Below are 21,851 nucleotides of genomic sequence, written 5' to 3'. Positions count from 1 at the left end.
CATCCAAACCCCTGTTTTTATACTCTGCTCAAAAAGGTGAAAACAGCAATAATACTACAGTGAAAGCTTAGCTGAAGTGACACGTGATGCCTTGTGATGCATGGAAGGCCCCTCTTGTCTGACCACAGTGTTCCTCATGCCAAACCGTACCTTTCTGAAGAACACTCTGGTGCGTTTTTCTGTGTTTTCTGGGAAACAAACAAAGGTTACAGGGATCACCCCTCTCCAAATACTGATGTGGGGGAACGCTTATGAAAAACAATTAAACATGCTTTTTGTCTTTCCTGTTTCTGTTCCTGATAGCTACTCTGAAAAAACAGCAGGTCTGATATCCCAGTGCAATACCCAGGTCTTAGTTTGGCCCTTTGAGGCATGTCAGGTTCTGCCAGGTCTACAGAGTAGCTTTGGACTACGGGTTTCTTGCCTCTCTCTTTCGGTTTGCCAGGAATCAGGTAGGTATAAAAGTGCCAGGTGAATGTTGAACCGTGGCTCATACTCCCAGTACGCTGCTGATGCATTTCTGGTAATTAAAATGGACCTGAATTATGGCAAGATTTTTCAGAGATTGTAAAAAATAGGTATAGTCATATAAACTGCATGAAAGAAAGTGGTGTATTTTGCCACTCTCTGGTTACCATGGAGTTAATGTTTTGTTCAGTGTAGTGAAATAAACATAGCACAAATCAAAAAAGAATGATTTAGATTTTGAGGGTTTAAGTAGCATTGTGCTATTGTACCAAGTCATGATTTTTCTGAGGCTTGCATTTTATTTCTGATAATAAGAGGATATCCTTTGACAAGGGTAAATGTTTTTCACATTGAGATGTCAAAACCTGAAATATGTTTGGAAGTCCAAATCTGCATGCTGTGTTTTTATGAAGAGAGCACTTCTAAATGGAGGGCTGAAGTTATGATGGATTAAAAGAAAATTAGGATTTTGAGCAGCATATGGAATATAACAATCTTGAAGTCGGAGAGTTGAAATGTTTGCTCTGTAAAAAGATGCTGCAAGTAAATTAATGATTCTTATGTTTTCTCCTTCATAAGAACATCTGCCTTTTGTCAATCTGATATCAATATTTGCTAAGGGAGCAGTTGGTCAATATTAGAAATTCATACATTGTACAAGAATCACTGATGTACTGATATTACTCAGAAGTTGATACTTTAATTGAGGAAAATAAAAATTTTACGCCTGCTGGAAAAAAGATACAGGCCATGCATGGAGGTTATAGCACTGACCCAAACATGTTTGATCTTTTAATAAATTGATGATCCCACCAAGAGAGCAAAATGTGCATAACAGATAAGCACCAAAGCGAAGCCATGACTTTTAAAGGATAATTTTTCAAAGCTATGAAGTCATACATAAAGCTTTCACAGAACTCTAGTGCTCCATATAAATAGTCCCATTGCATTCTTTTACCTTCTGGGACTGAAGCCAAATTTTATGCAACTACTTAAACAATAGGAAAATCAGAAAAGAAACTAGGTGGGACAGCGATAAGCCAGTTAATGAACTACATAGAGGAAATATTCTATTAAAAGTATTTTATATAATGGGGATAATATTCAGGTTTTTTAAACATTATTTCTCTTTAAAACTTCACGTTAGAAGAAAATGTCAGTTCTTGATGACTAGAGTGAAAGACTTGCAACAGTAGACAATATATATATTTGGCCTCATCTGAGATATTAAGGTGTACACTGAAACACAGTGACTTAATTTTGAAATCCTGGTGGAAAAGTGCTATATCTGCAGCTTATATAAATCTCTCTGCCGTTGGAATATACGGAGCGACTGCAGTGTCTGCCAGCTGAGATTCGTGCCCAAGCAAGGGGCCTCATTGGCAATAGGTGGGACTTTTTGGCATTAAGTTTAGGAGCTATTGATCAGGATCTAAGATCTGGATTTAGCTGGTCACTTATTCTTGAGTTTACATGCTTTGCAGAATTTGGGCTTTAGTTCATCAGCTGAAGAAGAGGTAGAAATAAGGAGCTATGCTTCAGTTAGTCTGGAGTTCACTGGATGGCAGCAGTCCTCTGAAAACCTCTCGGTAGACATGGGTTTGTCAAAGAGACTGTTGACAGGACGGAATGGCTGAAGAAGTTGTGTAAGCTCTTCCCTGGCAGTTGCTTCAGTCTGAGTTTAAAGAAAGCCTTGTCCTGATCCCTAGGCTGGCCATCACTGTCACATGAGAGAAGTATATGAAAATGTGTTGATCGGGGGAATAACTGCCTTTTTCAATTCTTTAGTACGTTTTTGACTTAATAAATTTTGACCTACTTTGGCTCAGAGATGATGTATATTACAATGTTAGGGTAGGGGCATTTTCTCTTTGATTTTTGGCCTCAAATAGGAGTTTGTTGTGGAAGGATGACGATACTTCTCTGCTATGTTGTTGATTCATGCCTTTCTTCCAAAAACTGTGAGCTGTAACAAATGGCTGAGAACTGTGAGGCATGGTGGACAGAGCCCTGGAGAAGTAATTTCAAACAGTAACAGCTGATGACCTCAGATGTGTATGGGGGAAAGTGATTATATATGGCATGTATTCAGAAGGACATGAGTCCCTAGTCTAGAGCCATGGGGTTTGGACATCTTTAAGCCCTGAAAACAGAAGTGATAGTGCACCAATGTTCTCTAGTGCTTTAGCCTGCATGATGTCCCAGCTGTTGCCAGACTCCCAAGGAAAGTAGTTAAGATAGATCCAGTGGATCTTTTCCTTTTCTGAAGGCAGAGCCTCAAAGGCATGCTCTTGAGCTGCAGAGGAGGCCACTGAAAGCCTGGAAAGGGTCAAGAGAAACAGGTTCAGCCGTTTCACTATGTAAGGTTTAGTATAGACGAGAGCCCTCCTTGGGGAGTCCTGGGCAAGGTCCAAGGCTGGCAAACCTGCTGTTCTCCAAGGACAGGAAGATGAAGCCATGCTCAGTGGTGCCAGGGGTGCGTGGTTTGAAGAGGGGGTACTGGGAAGCCAGGGAAGACTTTGTTGTAAATGATTGATCTTGGATGTTACACAGGACTTACGGCGACTCCAGCAGCAAGCTCATAATATTTATCACATGCAGGTCAAAGTGGAGGCAGGATTGTAAAGTGGAGAAAACTATTTTCCCTCACTTCTTGCGACTGGTCATTCACCTTCAAATGACATTGGTAAAATGAGTCAGCCTATAGCTCATTTCTCATGCCAGCACTGAGGGGAAAAAAGGTACAATGCATGTACCAGAGCTAAGTACATAAGGCACAGCAAGATGGACTGATTAAAGGACACTGGTTGTTCACCGTGAAGCCAAGAAGGAACTTAATATGCCTTAAAATAAACAAATTCAAAGAGACATTTGCTCCTTTCATTTTTAGAACAAGACATGTTATTCACACTTACGTCAGCTTTTTTCTCGCTATTTTGAGGTGGTGTGTTTATCTTAGAAAGAAAAAAAAAAAAGGCTGGGGGGGGGCGGGGGGAGTCAAATCCAAATGATGGTCAAGAAAGGAATAGTTTACTCTTGGTTGATTATCTATAAGTGCCCAGAAGAAACTAATCCTGCAGAAAAGTGAGGCAGAGTTGGGGAATTGCCCGAGTCATTGGAGCTGCACTTTTCTCAACCTGGAGACACGAACAAGTCCAGGAAATGAAACCTCTTCACACCTTGTCACCTTGTCTGTCAGCCTGTTGCATCTTGAGCAGTAAGGTTTCAGAACTTCAGTGGTTTTGCTATAAAAAATTACTCATCTGGAACTGCTATGTAAAATCTTAGCATAGAATGACTTTTATTAAAGAAAAGGACAGAAAACCTCTTGCGGGAAATTGTCTTGCATTTGGAGTCTGAATAAAGTCTGACGATGTGTTTTGCTTTGTCTGGCCCCAGTATAGGTAGATATCTATGGGGTATTGAAAAGGCAGAAAATACTGAAGAAAGGAACAAAACTGTTCTAAATTCTGTGATCTCTTTGGGCTCCCTAGGCTAAAATTCTTAGAAACAACATTCATAATGAAGTAGCTGTTTCTTTTTTATTTAATTTGTTTTCTTCAGTTTAAGTGAATTCATTCAATGATAAGATGAGCTTAGGAGTTTTTTTCAGGGGGAAAAAAAAGAATTATTTTAAAATATGAATTCAGTTGATGGTCAAAATTTCTTTTGCTTAGTTGAAAATGTTTTTGGATAATTGTTTTTCAACTGTCTGGCATATTTAAGGAGTTTTTTTAATTTGCAAACAGTTTTTTTCCCCGGCATGTGGAAAAAAGGTATGTAATTACTTCAACTCAAAATCAAGCAATTGCTCAGTCTTTATAAAAGAAATTGTTGTTTAAGAGAGACTAGATGCAGAGAACTATTTCATTGAGTGACTGGCTTGGAACAATGGGTTGTTTGAAGAAATTCTGAAACAAGAAACAATTTTAGCTACAGCTGGAAAGTTCACAACCCTGCAGCTTGGTTTTGTGTTATGTACGTAAATCCTCGGTCTCTTGATGCAATTACAGCATAAGAGTTGATTTGGTTTGCTGGGGGGCTCTGATTACTCTCGAGCTGATAGCCGTTCACATCTACATGTAGAGCCTAAGGTGGTAACTCACTCTAGGACATTTTGTGCTCAGTTTTAAAATAATGTGGTAGGCATAGACTGTGAATGACACATGCAAATTATCAACTTCCATTATTGTTCTGAGTGTTAGCCAAATTTTTTCACTTTCATTGTTTTGCCTGTGACAAACACAGTTGGTGATAAATGATAATAATGCTACATTTTTCAAGGCAAGGAAGTACATCATGTTCAGGCATCAAACCTGTTCTTTTTCTATTTTAGGGGACTAAAAGCACACAAATAGCCCCTTGTCCTCTCCCCCACCCCCTTCTTTTTTTTAAATATAACTGGAACATCGGGGAAGGATTTAGAAGTATGGTAACTCATTCCTCGGGCATCCAGTTTGTGTACCAAAAACGAGTTTTTGATGGACTTATAATTTTGAGAGTAAAAAAAATGCTGGACTTCAAAACTTTCCCCATCCACCATTGTTTTTACAGTGTGTTTTACCATGTGTTTCATTTGAACATTTCATATTAGATTTGGTGCTGAAATAAGAAATTTAGACGGTTGCCTGAGCCCAGGCTGTGGGAAGAGGCAAGCTTGGTAACCGAGGAGTGCAGTTAATTGTAACGGGTCCAGCCGACAATTGCATTACCAAGATGTAGCCCTGTTTAGCTCATGCTTTGAGGAGCAATTGGGAAGATACAGTGACCCTCTTCCTTCCGTTGACTGTGGCCCAGGGCTTCCTTGCCTCCACCCGAGCAGTCGTGCATGGGGCTGGGGTTTGGGCTGTGCCTGCTCCTCTTCCAGTTATTGTAAGCAGTGGTATTGATAATTGGTGCAGGGATAAAACATTTTTCCCTATAAATGCGGTCACTGCTTTTAATTTGTAAAATTGCACACAAAACTTTTAAATCCATTTTGTTTCAAAATAATTTTCTCCATATGGCACCAATGCTTTGTGTATATTTTTGGTATCTTTTTCCTTTTTATCTTTATGACTAAATGCATGTGTTAAAGGTTTCTCTAATCTAATCTGGTGGTGTTTTTCTCCCATGAAATCCTGTTGGTGGTTCTGTAGTTATTGCCACAGTAACATCTGATGAATCTCATTTCAGAGGGAAGAACAGGCAATGGGAGGAGACAAAATGGTAATAGATGAAAGAAATCCTGCCACCTTATGAAAGTTGCACGCTATTTATTAATTTATTTAAGAAAAGCTTAAAAAAAAAAGTATGTTTGCATGTGATTCCCAGCGTGTCCTAGGAGCTGGTGTTTTCTAATGCATTACAGTGAGGGTGTGGAGATCCCTGAGGCTGAATCCTAGCTCAATTTAGGGCATGTTCAGATGGTGGAAGCAATGCTCTGTGTTTCTGCTGCAAGGACACGCTGGCTGGTGTCTCTGGGAGAGATCCAGGCTGATGAGAGGCACTGGGGTTAAGCCATGGGCATGGAGAACCCGCAGTGCGGGCTGTGCTGGTGCAGCGGGCAGGGGGACCGGGAGCCACCCAAAGCGTGTGCATGGTCAGGAGAGCCCAGGATGACAGTGAAAAACTGTATGGCTGAGCAGGAGCAGCCCAGCAACGCGCTCTTCTGCTGACTGCCTAAAATAGATGTTCTACCCAGAGGGCTCTCTATGGATGATCGGGGTGTGCCCAAATCATTCCTAGCGCGCCCTGAGCCTTGTCAGCTGTCAGATGACATTATTTGGGTTTAAATTCCTTCTCCTGTTTGAATTATTATCTTCTCTAATGATGCAATATGTTATGAATATTAAGTGTGTTGGTGAACTTCTGACTCCTGTTCTCGAAAATCTGTGAACCAGGTAATGAGCTAAGATCTTAGACTTCTGTCCTGCACCTGGGATATGGAAATTGCGTACAAAGCGGTTTGTTACTCTCCAACAGAGATAGTGCAAAGACAGTCAGCTGTACTTCTTGGTAAGGAGTGCTGTTTACTGTGTATTTGCACAAAGTGATCTTCATCCAGCAAAAATGATACTGAAATGGTAAAAGCGGGCAGCAGACCATGGTACCTGCACTGGGAGGTGTGCAGAGGCTCCCTGGGGCCGAAACGGGCAGGGAGCAGCTTTCAGCTTCCTTCGTCCCAGGGACTGCAAATGCGGCTCCACCTTTGAAAAGTGCCCAGTAAAATCACTACATGCGTCTTCTATACAAAGACGACCTCTCTAGTATGATACATGTTGGTTGTTAAAAGCTTTTTTTGGCAGAAATACCATTTGTAGACTTCAGCAATTGTCCATATTATCAGGACTCTGCTTTGCCATGCTGGAGTCCGTCCTGTGAGAACGAGTATTTCAGGGCTGTTTTCCTTAATACGTGTTTTGAACAAACATAAACACACCGATAGCTGTGTATAAAGTTATGACTTTGGGGATGTATTTTTACAATTTGTCTGCTGTCTTCTAACAAACAGGGGATTAATTTTGTTGTAAAACCTTTTAAAGTAAATCCAAGAGAATTGGTATCCAACTGCTGTCCCATGGCTTACACTAAAATCTCCCAACTGTTTGTGTAACATAGTTTGTTATGTAACTTCTGCAATAACGTACAGACTGTGTGAGCTGCCAGGTGTCTTTTTGAAAGATAGTTTCCAGAAAACAACATTTTCCAACTTGTTAGTTGATTTCTGCAACTCTGCAGTTTGACATATACTTAAGAACTTTGCAATAGTTTATATCACGGAGCCTGAACATGCAATAAAAGTTATTTATCAATAATTGACCAGACTATTGTGTTCACTTAATTCAGATTTTATTGAAATTTGACAAAATTTTCTTATTATTTAGAATACAGGCTGAAATCATATGTGTAGTTGTTCGGTTTTTTACTTTTGAGCATGTAAAGAAGTCTGGCTGACGTCACTGAGCTCATACATGTAGTTAATTAAATACGTGTGTGTGTATGTACATGTGTGCATGTGTCTACACAGGCATGGATTCTTCCAGTGTTGATGCAATAGTGTTAGCTGAATTTAATAACACCCTGATTTAAGTAGCCTCTGTGACTACTGTAAAATACATACAAACGTAGCAAGCAAAATTCTGCTCCATCGTTGTTGAGGGCATGGCTGGTAAGCAACCGTGTCATGTTAGTGCCTCGAGGAGGTCTGTTGGGTTCCTTTAGGAGCTGACGTGAACCCCTAATTTCCGCAATGGGAGTCGTTCTTCAGCTTTGCAGATGGGTGCTTAGCCTCTAGTCCAGTGAGCATTGTATAACTCCTCACTACTAGAAAAGCTTTTTAAATTTATATAGGCCTAAGTGTTTAAAAGAAACAAAATAACCATAAAGCCTTTATGCATTTATGTGCTTGCTCTTACAAAAGATGAAGAACTAAATAAACTTTTCAAGCAGGTTTTTTTAAAAAAAAAAAGTTGTGACGCATCTAGCTTGATTCAATCCTCATTCACCTCAATTTGCAGTAGCCAAGGCACTGAGATGCTTTTTTTTTTCCTTTGTCTAAGAAAAGCATCCATTAAAGTTTTGAATTAATTATTTTAATTAAGAAATAAATAGCTTTATAAAATACGTCTTTCAATGGTCAGTTGTATTCTTTTCAGAATATGTGATCAAACCACAGAGCAAAAACGTTTTACTTCAGGGGCAGATAGCAGCTGAAGATTGTTATGACCCTGTGCAGCGTATGCTTTCGTCTCTTTTCTAGATTGTGCCTTTTCCTCAGAAGGTAGGTTTGACAAGGAAAACTTGCTTCAACCGGCTCAAAATGAGCCACCTCTGTTCGTGTGATGAGTTGCTGTGGTGGCTGGCAAAGCATCTGTCACTTGGCTTTTATCTGGATGTGCTGACAGTCTTGGCAGGTTGGATTTTTGTCACTACAATTTCAACATTAAGGTTTTTTCTTTGATGTTGATTTTTTTTTTTTTTTTGTTATGGTCAAAATGTAAGCTTACACCTAAGCCTTGAGTTTTGAGGTTGAAAGCACCTTTACTCTTTGAAATGTTGTACTTTACCCACCGAAGTATCGTGCAAATCCTCTCCAGAGGAATTGTCTGGTGCCTGTGAATATAAAGCTATTGTAGTTACCAACAAGCAGACCTGAACAGAGAGAATTGTCTTGTATGTTAAATAATGACAATGAGACCCAGTAATAACTCTGAAAATTACGTGATGCAGAGCCAGAACTTTCTGGACTGTGCTGTTAGCTGAAATTACTTCTTGTTGGTTGAAATTACTTCTCGTTGCCAGTGCTGCGTGGAGGGGTCTGTCTCATCTACGGGTTCTAGTGCCTTTGCTAAGTGGAGCCCTGCTTTGCTGTAGGTGTTGCTAAAATAATTTACATCTGTTTTATTTTCCCCTTCAGCTCCAGTTCAGACATTTTGAGAGATCCTCAAGGGTCTGAGACATGTTCAGCATCCTCTGACAAGTAAGTAGAATATATGGGTGGAAAAGTCCTTGCGACTGATTTTATGTCAGTAGTTTCCAGTTTGTGGAATCCTGTGCGTTTTCTGCAGGAGAGGCAAATGTCTCTAAAAAGTCAGGTTCTTGGTGAATCTCCACAGTTGTGGGAGATACAATTTGGTCAGTGGTTTTGGATCCGTGGAAAATAATACCTGGGTGCTCCAAGGATCCACAGGTGACTGGTTGAAAATCATTGTTCTAAGGTATATTTGAGTATGAATATATATTTTAAAAAAAGAAAAAAATAATCGAGGGAACTGGTATTTATGGAAAATTAAGAGACTGATTTTCTACTGTATTTAAAGTTACATTGTTGTCAATCTTACCTACATCTCTGTCAAGTTGAATGTGCTGGAGTTGCAGTATCTGTTTTCATTTACTTCTGTTTGAAGAGAGAAGAGCACTTTCTTGTTTTTAAAATCTTAACATCTTATTTCTTAAAACCAAAAATCTCCTTCTATTATATAGTGATAATATTTAAAATTCGGGTCTAGCTGTGCCAAGGTGTTGTACTAAGAAACCATCCAAGGATTCCTGAAGTAATCCAATGAAATGCGTGAAGATGGAGAGGAAATACAGGGATATATGGGGGCATTGAAGGTGTGCAGTTATAGTGAAATTTGGAATAGTGTAGTGTTGGATCAGATGAAAGCTTTGTAGTTATACAAATAAACAGGAATGAAGGCTGTTGGAGTCTGCAAAAGTAGTACAGTTTACCCTTGCAGTTGAAATTGGCTTGATCTGGGATCTCTCTTCAAATATCACGTCCACTTTGGTAGTTGATCTTAGGGGCGTGATGAGAACCATATTGCATTTAATTCTCTTAGTCTGCTTTTTAAAGAGTATTTATGACACAGTTTTGTCTATTATCCATTACATACATATGTGGCGAATAGATTGTGACAGCTCTTAAAATTCGTGATTAATGACAGAAGTAACATTTGAAACTCTTAAAATGTGTGTTTAGATAATCTAATGTATTTTAAGGAGCTTTAATGGAAGCACTGATAAGACCTTGATTACAGTGGCGTCAGAGGTCAATGGGGAGCGCACCACTGGAAAAACAGCAAGTAATTATAAAGCCTTTCTTGTAGAGGGAGGCATCACTTTGGGAAGGTGAGCGGTGTTTACTGGAAGGACGCTCACAAGCGCACTTTATTTTGTAGTACCTGCAAGTGACTCATTGAGACGGGCAGTAAAGTAAAAAATACTTGGTTGTACGTATTGCAGATGCTGCTCTGTTCCCCTGGCGATGATCTTCTGGTGCTGCTGCCATGTATCAAAGAGTAAGCAGCCACAGCTATCTTTCACAGATGTTTTTAGATCTGCTACGAGATTTATGCATGACCCTGATAAACAGGGGTTAGGGATCATGAGATCAGGGATCATCTAAAGTCCTTGGTAACCACCTCATTGCATAATTATCAATTACCTGTGAAGTATTATATCTCAGCTAGCTATTTCCTAGTGAATTAGATCGCTAGGAATTGGGCTCCTGAATAAAAGCCAATGCATAAGGATTTGTGGCTCTCAATTGTGATCAAAACAGGAAAGGTGGAACTGTGGCAACCAGAGCTGGAGGGCTCACGAGTGAGGGAGCCAGCCAGCAGCCTGCAGCTCCCTGCGTTGCCTTGATTAGATGCTTGAGGCATGAAAATGCACAGCAAGAGATGGAGAAAACGGGTGTCTGTCCCTTTGAGTGCATCTTCTTCTGTTTGGAGAGCAGTGAAAGACATGGGTGAAGAATTCAAGACAACTGAGAGCTGCCCCTGCCAGCTGCACGAGAGCAGTTCTCATGTGGGTGCATCTCTGTCCTTGGCAGTATGCACATGATGCTGCTGCTGCTGCTACCACAGTTGCCTCTGACTGACTTGGTGGGAAACCAGGGCAGGGAGGGACGGTAGCTGGACCGAAGTGAGGAGATGAGGATGGGGACATAAGAAGTTACAAGAAGTTTCTTGATTTCCTCTTGGTTGTAGTTGGGAACTTACTGAATTTATGGAGCTTGGTAATGACCATTCTTACCAGTTGCTGCAAATGCTTCTAAGCTCGTTCTTATCTCTCATAGTCTACTAACACTTTGAGGCTACATCTAGATTGCGGGACAGGTGCTTTTTGCCGCGTTTCCTGTGGTCCTGGTTCCTTGCTCATCGTGACTGTGCTAGCTCCTGCTGAGAAGGATCATGCTGCAGCCCCTTGCTAGCCTGGCCAGGGCTGGTCGCAGCTGGGACGTGCTCCAGGAGTGAGCAGCGTGGCTCCTTCCACGGGGCTGGCAGACGTTTTCCTGGCAGGGAATGGATGGCATTGCTGTTCCTGGCTATCCAGCAGAGTATTTTTCATTTTTTTTAATAAATGTTTTACCTTAATTGTACTTCTGTACCTGCCCTGAGTTAGGATATTAATTGTGTATATTTTTCTAAAATTATAATTCAATCTGTGCTGTTTGTCTGCTTGACTATCTGTTTGAATGGGAAAAATCCACCTGGTCAGGTCTCAAGGCATTTTGTTAAAATCAGCTTGGGACAAAATACCACATCTGTATTGTAGAATTAATACATCTGCTTCATTTTTGGAGGAGATTACATTTAGGAAGAACAATAGTCAGCTCAAACTGTAATGGAAATTACAGGTGTTTCCTTTGTCAAGACTGGGGTGTTTACCTGAGAGGCTGGAAACCCTGGGTGCAGAGGAGAAGGCTTTCCAGAGAAGGTCTGTTGGAGGAATTGATTCCTGCTTGTGCTTGCAGGTGGGGATCAAGGACACATTTTTCTGGTTATGTGGAAGAATGGCATGTGGCGTACACTGCCAGAAGCAGTTGTGTTGGCTAGCCTTAGGAGAAGGAACTTGGCATGGAAAACTTGTCTGTCCCGCAGTGATCCACTGCGTGGAGAGGCAGTTCACGAGGCTGGCAGCAGAGCACCGTGCGAATGTCTGTGTTCCCATGGCTGACGTAGCAAGCAGCCTGCTTTATCCATGACAAATCGGGACTTCGTAGCAACCTAAAAACATCTGGTTGGAACTGCTTCCAGTTTTTCAAACTGTATCTGTTAAAATTACTTCACCTGATGAGAGTGAAGATGCAAGGGTGTCCGATGCTGGTTGGTGTGATGAGCTTGTGTGCTTTTGCTTTTAAAGCCAGTGGCCTTTACCAGGATGCAAACATTGGCATAAAAATGTACCCAATCAGTTCACCTTTTGAGTACGTAAAGTGATTGCTCTGGCATGGTGGTGGAGGATGGGGCTGGAAATCATACCCTGTGGATGTTGTGATGCTCCATGCCATCAGGGCTCTGCTAGCTTGTGCCGAGGGCTCAGGAGCCGGCCAAGAGATAACAGCCACGGAGTGAATTGTTCTGCACCAGCACCAGCATGAAGAATGGTAAGAAGAGGTGCATATTTTTAAAACGCACTTAATGGTAGAACTGTAATTAATTACCATGGGGAACTGTGTACTTCCTCAGCATTTTCTATGAGAATTCATTGCAGCCTCTTTTATTGAGGGGAAAAAGTAGGTTTTGATGATTCTGTGCTTCCTGTAGGAGGATATTTAACATACTTCTGATGATATTTTAATTATCCATGTAATGCCTGGAGTATGTGGCTTCTATTTATTACATCTAGCTTTAATTTTGTAGGTAGTAGCTAGTCTACCATACATGGTAAAAACATCCAATTTAAAAGTATTTTTGAGACATTTTGTGAAGGTGAATAGCAAGGCCAACAGTCTTCATCTTCCCAGTCATACTTTCTGTATCTTTGGAGATTGCCATCTCCAAACTTGCAGATGGTGGACTATAGTTTCTTTATCAGCAGTCAGTGACTTCCAATTAATTTTGGTGATGGTACAATCAAATTATTGTATGTTCTTTTTTTTCACTCCCTGAACTCCATTCTGGAGATGCCAATTGGCAGAATTGTTTTCTGCAGTACAGGAGATAATATGCTATGGCTTAAGGGTCTGGCATCTGTGGCTTCTTGCACGAGCTGGAAAAACGTGTTCCCTAGTGGAAGAAGAAATAGGAATGTCAATAATGAAAATAGTACTAGAATTCATTAATGGAGTGTTTCTACCTAGCAGGAATTGATGAATTCGTTACGATGTATTCATAGCAAAATCATTTGTTCCTTTGATAATTTCCTTCACCCAGGAAACTTCCCAGTCATTTGGTGGGTTTAAGCTGAGTGGTAATAAAGTTTGGCCAGGTTGGTAAGTGCAGAAGAATGTTAAGTAAAGCAAATCTGCAACTTTCGTTGAAGTTGTTCTATTCATTGCATTGCCTGCAGATGCCAGGCAAGTGGTAGGGCACTTGCAGTGGGAAAACTCAGTTCAGTATTCCTGTCTGTATGGTCTCTGCGGTGCCACGTCAGGGCGACACAAGCAGGACTGCATCTTTCCACTGCCCGTTTTGTGACTGTTTTCTTTTTAGTGTTTGCCAGTATTTTTAGCAGGAGAGTTACAGGTTTCGAACAATTTCAGACTGAAGGCCTCTGAAAGACAATTAGACCATGTAAAACAAGCTTAAAACTCGTGCTGACCCTTTATTTTCCCTGAGCAGATGAAAAAATAGCAAAAGTGAGTCGGAATGGTTGCGTCGCAATTGAAATCTATGGCTTTGGTTTCCAAGAGCAGCCTTCTTGTCTGTTCAGATGTTAGGCTGAAGTTGATCTGACCGTAACAGCTTCTCTAGGTGTAGTTATGTCTTAGCAAACAGTGAGAGACTCGTGTGAACAGATGAAGTCCTGAACCAGGATATTGTGCCTTTTTCAGTGGGAACGGTGATTTGTTGAGTTTGCTTCATTCCTAAGGTGAGGTAGGGTGCTAGAAATGTCATTGCAACATACCTGTACCTGACTTGACCGAAGGTGGGGACAAGTGACCGTGTAATATGTAGTCAGGATCTTCTTGTCCCTGGACAAGCAAACCTCGTTACTACAAAATGCACCATAAGATATGGGAAGGGATCTGACTTACCAATTTCTGTAGAAGGTCAAGTACATTCGCTTTGTGTTTTTAATATTGGCAGCACTATGCCATGTGACCAGTGGCTCAAAGTCTAAGAGTACAAAAATGTTCTTACCCTAATTAAAATGAACGTAACCCAAAGTTGAATCTATTCTAATAGCCCTGAAGTAGTCAGTCTTATGTCCTTACTGCACAGGGAGATGTGCGCGGAGAGGCCGTGGGGTTCCCAGAAGCTTCCTGACTCGCAGGGCGCTTTGTGGTGTGGCTCTGCAGCTGGTGCTTTCCCCTTACACACGAGCATCCCGGTCGGGTTTGGGCGCTCGCTGTGCGGTGCCAGAGTCTGCAGCAGGTACCGAGTACCACGGAGTACTTTCCTCTGCTTGTAGACGCTCAGACCTTCTGAAATGCCTAACGATGCTGTGCAGAGTTTGGAAGACTTCCGAATACTGCCTTAATTCTTAAAAAGAAAGCTCTCAGATATGGAAAGCATATCAAAGATCAGAACAAGTTCATTTTTGTCCTAGTTCAGTGTGTCTTTTCAGCCATGCAGTGGAGAGACGTTTTCCACATGCTTTTAAAATGTTCCACTGTAAGGCAGTTTGGAGTTAAATGCTCCTTTGCTCTTCTGTAGTTAGTTACTAAAATAGTTGACTTCCTTTTTCTTTGGGCGAAGAACATACCTAACTCAATCAAAATCACCTTTAACTCTTAACTTTCTGGACACTATTTAAGCAGCAGTCCCACATTAGCAGGACACTGTATATTAACCAGGTTCATTTTGGGAAGACGCTTGATCTGTGATAGTTGACTCGCTGCTTTCAGAAGAATGCATTTACTTCAGCCCTGTCTGGCTCCACAAACCAAGTCCTTTAGCCATTTCAACCACGTCGTCTTTTCTATGGTCTCTGCCTCCCATTCCCTGAGTTGAATAGGTATACCCAAATCATTGCCTATTTTTCCCCATGAACCACACCTTTTATTAGTCTATGCTGTTGGCGACTTAATTTTTATTGGCAGACAAAGTGGTTTTAAATTCAGAGTAAGGTTTTAATCCTTCAAATATAAATAAAGTTCCTGATCCTGAGCAAGCATCTTTGTGTGGGTAAGTATTAATAGGTGAGGCATAAAAATTTGAATCACATGTGACCTGCTTCTGGAAACAGCTGTATAGCTGCATAGCTCTGTTGACTTCAGGGTGTTGCTGGCATATAGGATTGTACAAATGCTGAAGACTTTGCAGGTTCATGGCTTGATGAGCATTTAGTATTGCACTGACATGGACCCTGCGTTCGGAAATTGCCTTATTAAATAAAACCTCTAGGCAACAATTGCTTGTTTAACCCATTTTTGTGTCTGCAGGTGACAGTATCGGTCTGCTTAGTGATGTTTTGGAGAGAAATGCAAATCTCTGAATCATATATTTTTGTGAATGTGATTGCATATTTTGTAATCAAAAGAGGTGGGGTTTTTTTTTTTTTAGTTTTTGTTTTTTCTCTTGTACCCTTTACACTTCAGGAGCGTGAGTCAAGTCACAGGGTTCAAAAAATTGCTGCTCCCTAGGAAGGGCCCTCTGCTCCAGGTGGAGCAGTGGAGGAGGCTGCCTGCCAAAGAAGGGAGCTGTGGCAACGAGATGAGTATCTCTGCAGTGTGCAACCATTATTCTCCACTTCTAGAGAAAGCTAGAGAAAACTAGCTGCCGATTCATTTTAGAAGACAGAATTAATTTTCTATGTCATTTTGGGGTCTATGTTACGCTTTCTAGAGTAGTTGGGATTGGCAACACTACTTATTTTTTCCCAGACTTTCAGGATATGTGCGTTCCTGTCAAAAGGTGTTAGCTGACATCTGGCACGCTTAAAGTCAGGTCAAGACAAACCCACAGAGGTGTCAGATGAATAAGAAAATATTTTTCTCTCAAGTTTTGCAGGTGCAGTCATTTGTATTCCTTGTAACTATAGTAAAAATAATATCAGATGGAGTTTGGGAACTCAAATGGGCTTTGCTAAATTCCTAGGCTTCCAGTAATTTGTCTGGTGTCTTCATAAATCCTGTACATGTGATGGTGGGAAAGGGGCTGCTGGGTCTTCATTTAGTGACTTGATGTAGATGTCCAGCAGTGAGGATTCCACAGTCTCCTAGTGTTAATTTGTTTAACTATTGCCATCATTAAAAGGGTGGTTATTTCTTTGCTGAAAAGTGAGTGACACGTACAAGCCTGGTAAGTATAGAAGTGGAAATTTTAGTTTGGAAGAATATTAGCATTTCTCCTCAGTCTTCTCTTTTTTCCAGGGGAAGCAAAACCAGTTTCTGTAACCTTCCCTTATAAGTCATGTTCCCTACACCGCTAATCCCTCTAGTTGTTTTTCTTTTCTAGCCTCCTTTGGAGGAGAAGGGAATGATGGGGGGGGGGAAACAATGTGCTATATACACTGTTCTGGTGTTCCAGCTGAGACCTCGCTATAGCTGACCCTCCTGTGGGGCATTCTATGAAAAACAAATGTTTTGGCCTGGTTTGTGCCTCTCTGTGTCCTGTCACCCCTGCCCAGCCACTATATTTCCCTTTTTCAGCCTTTTGAATATCTTGCATCCTCCACAAGTTCCCCATAATACAGTGGAACCTCATTAACCAGCATATTTTTGGACATTATTACCTTTCTCTTTAGTGAAATGTCACACTTCTTCAGTGGAGCGATTCCCGTGCAGGTATGTGTTTTCTCAGATACGTTACTGGTTGTTTTTTATGCAAATTCTATATTGGCATTTGTGGCACAAGCTGGTTTTAGACTCCTCTGAAGTCACCAGTGCTGGTACTGGGCACAGATTCTGTCTCTTTGGCCAACTTAAAATGTCACTTACCAAGAATTAGTTATTTGTTTATTTCTGAAAGGCTCGATAAGTATGACAGCTGCAATGAAATACATAACAACAGTGGCACTGAGCTGTCCCGATGGTATCTAGCTAGAGTGGTGTGACATTCGGGTATTCGAGCGAGTCGCGGAGGTGGTGCAGCTGTGTCGCTGTTTGTACCTCACAGCCGTCTCGGTCTCCAGTATTACACAAGCATCTTATTTAAGCGCTCTCCAAACTTACATAAGCAGCTATAAATCATGTGAGCAGTCCCAGCATTGCCTGGCGTGCCTGCAAGTGCTGCCTGTGGTCTGTCTCCTTCCTCATAACACGTGGCGGCGAAGAGCTCATTGTATTACTGACTGCTTATCAAGACGTAGCTGAGTTCTGCAGACCATCATTTAGTATGCTTTTCTGTAGCATAACCGAGTCCTTGTGAAGGCAGTATTGCACGGTGCCATGGAAGGCAGCGCGGCAGGGTTAGAGTCATCGCGGAACCTGTCCTCTGGAGCGTACACAGCATCCCTGTGAAGAAAACACAAAACAATACCGAGGGGCTTGAAGGGTAATAGTGAATAGCAAATTAGATGAGCCCCTAAACATTCTTTATCTATATTAATTGTATACTTGTATTTGAAATAATTTACCAAGTCTCAAGAATTACTTCTTGTCAGTTTTCTGTCAAGCTATAGACAGGCTATTTCAACCTAGACCTCAACAATTCATTAGTAAGTAATCAATGCAATTCTTCCCAAACTGTGCCAGTGTGCCAATTGTATCTGACAAGATGATCTCAAATAAATAAAAATTGGTAAGAACACCCCCTTTTTCACAGCCTTGTCTGTGTATATAGTTTCTGCTCTTTATAGCCAAATAATGTCTCTTGGCAAGTGCAGCAATTAATTTTAGGCAAAGAAACATCAAGTGTTTAATGAATGTTAGCTTTATTTAATGCAGTTAGTTTTTGGAGAAAGAGCCTTACCTAGTTTTGTCAGACTGGTCTCACCATCGGTAAGTGCTTTGCAGACCATCGGGAGTTGATTTCATTCACTGATTCATTCGCCAGCTGTGGCTGCTGGGAGCGGTACCTCCGGCAGCGTGGGGCCAGGGAGGTGGTCTTGTCTGGGGGAAGCTCCCTGTCAAGGCCATGGCCGTTTGGTACCCAGTGGGTACAGCTGAAGGGATCCAGCTGGCTTGGAGAGCTGTAAGGCTGCTCTGTGCCTGTGAGCTGGCAAAGCACCCTAGGATGGGGAAAGCAAAGGTGATTAATAGGCGACACACTGCATCGGACAAGTTGTCCATCCAGCTCAGGATCCTTCATCCATCAATGGCCAAAGCCATGTGCTCTGGAGAAGGGTTAGTGTATCACTTCCATGTCTTATCTTGTCCCTAAAGAGTGTGGTGCTCCAGTGTCATTCATCAGAGGCTCATAACGACCTAACCACCAAGGTTAATTATCCTTTGCTCTGTCATACAACTACAGAGTTGGATGGAGATAGGCGAATTCTCCTTGGCCTAGAACAGAAGATATGGCCCACGTACAAGGGCTGGGTATGATGGATACAAAGAGCAGCAGCTCCCTTGGGTTTAATTGAAAATAGCTATTTTAGAGCTTAATTTAAAGGAAAAAAAAGTTTGGATCATGGCACTCTTAAAACACCTGTGTATCCATTTATGAATACGTTCATCAGTTAGCCCGTGCATTAGTTCGGCGTGGGACTGCCTTTGGGAATGCATTACTGTACTGAGAGGTTTCACAAAACAGCCTTAGCATTTGCATTGCATTTAAATAATGCAAAATTGTGAACTGCAGCAGAGAAAAAGGTGACATATAAAGAGGTTATTTTAATATCTAATTTCACTAACTTTTAAAACCTTAGCTGCTTCTAGGTTAAAATGAGTGATCCTCTCCACTGAATGAATGCAGGGGATGGAAATCAGGGAGTGGGGGGTACAGCTGGGGGAGAAAGGCCTTCGCCTTTGGTCTTCATGCACTATAGAAGTCACGCTTGTAAGGTGGAGGATTGGGGAGGGTTGGATAGGGTTGTGCTTATGCATCGTCTCTTCTTTCTGCGCTCTGCAGGTATGAGCATTTAATCATACTGCTGTCTCCAGAGGTACAGACTAAATCTCATTGTGTTGGGATTCGCGCTGATCTTCCTGGACATGGTTAATGGTCTCAGATGCAGGAGTTCTGTTTCCATCGTGGTGCTGAACTGACCTCTGAAATACGAGTTGTTCCTGTTAATCTCTTTTAGTGTACATCTTGCGGCAGTCAACAGAGACACGGACTTTGGCATTTGAGAGTTTTCCATTGTTATTTTCAGTTGTGAATTCCCAGTTTAAGCCAAATGAATAGTCCCTGCAGGATGGACTCATCCTAGCAAATGGTAAAAAAAGAAAAAAGAGTGCATTTATAAGGAATGTTTAATTAGCAATAGCTATTGATGGATGTGATATCTTTCATGTCAACACTACGTGGAATTTTAAGCTCTGAGGCTGAATGATGGAAATTAGCTGCTTAATTTAAATATGGCTAGTTTAACTTTTTTTTTTCTTTAAAATTAACTCTATGACTAAAAAGAAAACACTTCTTTGAGTTTCCAGTGGAAAATTCTTTGTCCATAAATGAGAAGAGCTTCTGGCAAAGAGAGCCTGTTTAAAGATGGGAGTCCCATGCGCTTTCCTTCTTGGGTAACCGTGACCAAAACCACTCGTCCTTTTCCTCGGTGGCTGTGCTGCTGAGGATGACTGTTTCAAGTCAACCTTTTCTGGTATAACATAATCATGGTTTTGTCAGCGCCAGGGGCTCTTCTCATTTATGGACAAGGAATTCGAAAGGTTGCTGCCGCTTCTTCCTGTTCCAAACTGGTCCCTGGTGACAGGAGGAGAGACACCGCGACTCCCCTGTCCCTGCGTGCTCAGGGTGAATGGGATGGTTCGTGGGTGCCGTCATCATCTTCTTCAAACAAGAAGGCAGAGCAGTGTTCCTCTTCATCACCAGTAACGCATACCTGTGTGTGCCCACATACTGCTTAACAGCGCTTTAATACAGCCTTAGTATTTGCCGTGTTTAGAGCATCTTCAAAACCATACGTTCCTTTTTTTCTTTTTCCCCCCCCAGCAGCAGTTTTCTGCGTCTGAGAGTTAACAAAAGAAAGTCACGTCGGCCCCGAATGCCAGAAAATGATCAACTGCGTCCCAAGAGTAAGCGGAAGAAGAGCTAGCGCTGGAGCGATCTGAAGCTTGAAACCGTGCAGAAGGCTTAACGCTGAGAAATACTTCTTAGTTTTTTCCAGTTTTCAGTGTATCTGGGTGCTTAATAAAATGCTGAGTTTTCGCATAGCTGTCATTCAAACTGCCTTAAAATAACCGGATCGGTGTGCTGACATGCTTTGTTTGCAGCGCTGTGGGCCGCCCAACTCTGAGATGGGGCATTAACTGCCGGAGTCCTGCTGGAGCCTCGAGCTGGCTCCTGTGCCGGGCGGCAGCGCCGCCGCCCGAGGACGTGGCTCTGTGCGTGGCCGCTGTGCCTGCTCGCACCCCGCAGAAGCTTGCTCTGCCCTCTTGGAAGCAATCGCGGGACGGCGTTTTGCTTGGCGTCGGGCAGATGCTGATGCTCCAGTTACCTGGCTTAGCTGGGGGGGGAGGCGTGGGGGGAGCTGAGGGACGGGGTGGACTTCTGTTCTACAGAAATACGCTTTTTTTTTTAAATATGTCCATGTAAACTTACTCATTAGTATGTGTCATTATTTCAGTTTAAAGTCATTAAATCTGAAAGAAATCGGAAGGTCGTTGGACATGAAGTATTCTAGCTTTAAAATAAAAATTAGCATTAAAAAGTCTTACCTTTCTTAGAAGATGATGGAGTTTTGTAATAAAATGAAGCAATGCAATAAAATTAAAGTAAGCCTGAATAACAGGGTAGGTTTTTAAAAATACAGCTTGTAAGCAAAATACATACCATGCAAAATATTCAAAGATGTTCTTGCTGAGCCCTGAAACTTTGGTCATAGCCTTTCATCAGGAACTCTGCAAAGAAAGCACGAAATCTTTTTAAGATTGAGGGTCGTGTGTCTTTTGACTTTAGACTATAGCTGTAATTGGCACTGGACATTTTGCTTTCAAAAATATTCCTCCTCAAACCATGGTAGCAGGCAGTATTTTTGTTTAGAACAGGCTAAATCTGTGGTGAATATAAATTGTAGTAAATCCATTGAGGTAAGTAAATGCAGAGGGAAAACAGGAAGCTGATTTTTGTTTGTGTTTTACTAAAAGTAAACCTTTTGAAAGAGAGTAATTATTGACTTCTGCTTTTAGCTCTGCCTTTTAATTACAGCAATTAATACAAGACAGATTTAAATTTTGTGTAGTTAGCCAGAGAAGAATAAAAATGTTTGCGTGCATAATGGTCAATGTGTCTGAAATTCATGTAGATCGGCTTACATCAGCTGTTGAGCATCCCTTGGAGGTTTTTATTGTTATGTTTTAATTATATTTGAGTTAGCAGCACTTCATTTTCTTTAATATGGTAATGATATCCACTGTCATACACAGAAAATAGCCTCAAAAAGCTCCGTCAGTACTATTAGAACATAAAACACGAGGTCTAGCTATGAAGAGGAATTGTGACTATACCTCCAGTAAAACGGGAGGCGGTGCCCTTTCTGTTCTGCTCCGTTCACCCCCGTTGTGTTGGTGCGCTGTGGCGGGGGGTGAGTCGCAGACCGTCCTGCTGCGGGCAGCGGCAGCTCTCGGCAATCGCAGAACTGCTGTCTTTGGTGTTAAAGCGCAGTTGCGGGTTTAAGCAGGGGGCTGTAAGGCTGGGAGCCCTTGACACGCTGGTTCGCTGCACGACGGCCAACTCGCCGAAGGTCAGCCTGGAGATTGTCGTCCAGGGGCCGTGTACTGCGTGGGGTCCTTAACTCCGCTGGATCGGCAGGAAAATGAGGATCCTGCAATACTTAACTACCTGGGAGCTTTCCTTTTTAATATAGTGAACGGGCTATAAATGTGCCGTATCAAGAGCAGATACTTCTTGTGTAGTACTTGGTGCCGCTTGCAGAGTTAAATTTGT

At 41.8% G+C, this 21,851-nt stretch overlaps 1 protein-coding gene across 3 annotated transcripts in view; it reads left to right on the top strand.

Annotated features, from left to right (window-relative positions):
• Positions 1-20,117, top strand: part of RAD18 (RAD18 E3 ubiquitin protein ligase) — a 64,244-nt gene extending 44,127 nt beyond the window's left edge. For 2 of the 3 annotated variants that reach the window (XM_076346721.1, XM_076346722.1), the window contains exons 12-13: positions 8,867-8,929; positions 19,899-20,117. In XM_076346721.1, the coding sequence (XP_076202836.1) occupies positions 8,867-8,929; positions 19,899-20,001 (166 nt within the window). In that variant the 3' untranslated portion in view covers positions 20,002-20,117. The remainder of the gene's footprint in view (positions 1-8,866; positions 8,930-19,898) is intronic. The other variant, XM_076346720.1, reaches the window with a different exon arrangement.
• The last annotated feature ends 1,734 nt before the right edge of the window (positions 20,118-21,851 follow it).

Source organism: Aptenodytes patagonicus, chromosome 8 (assembly GCF_965638725.1).
Source record: "Aptenodytes patagonicus chromosome 8, bAptPat1.pri.cur, whole genome shotgun sequence".
NCBI classification, from domain to species: domain Eukaryota; kingdom Metazoa; phylum Chordata; class Aves; order Sphenisciformes; family Spheniscidae; genus Aptenodytes; species Aptenodytes patagonicus.
The sequence above is the reverse complement of the archived record's forward strand: the minus strand, read 5'-3'. Positions and strand labels throughout refer to the sequence as shown.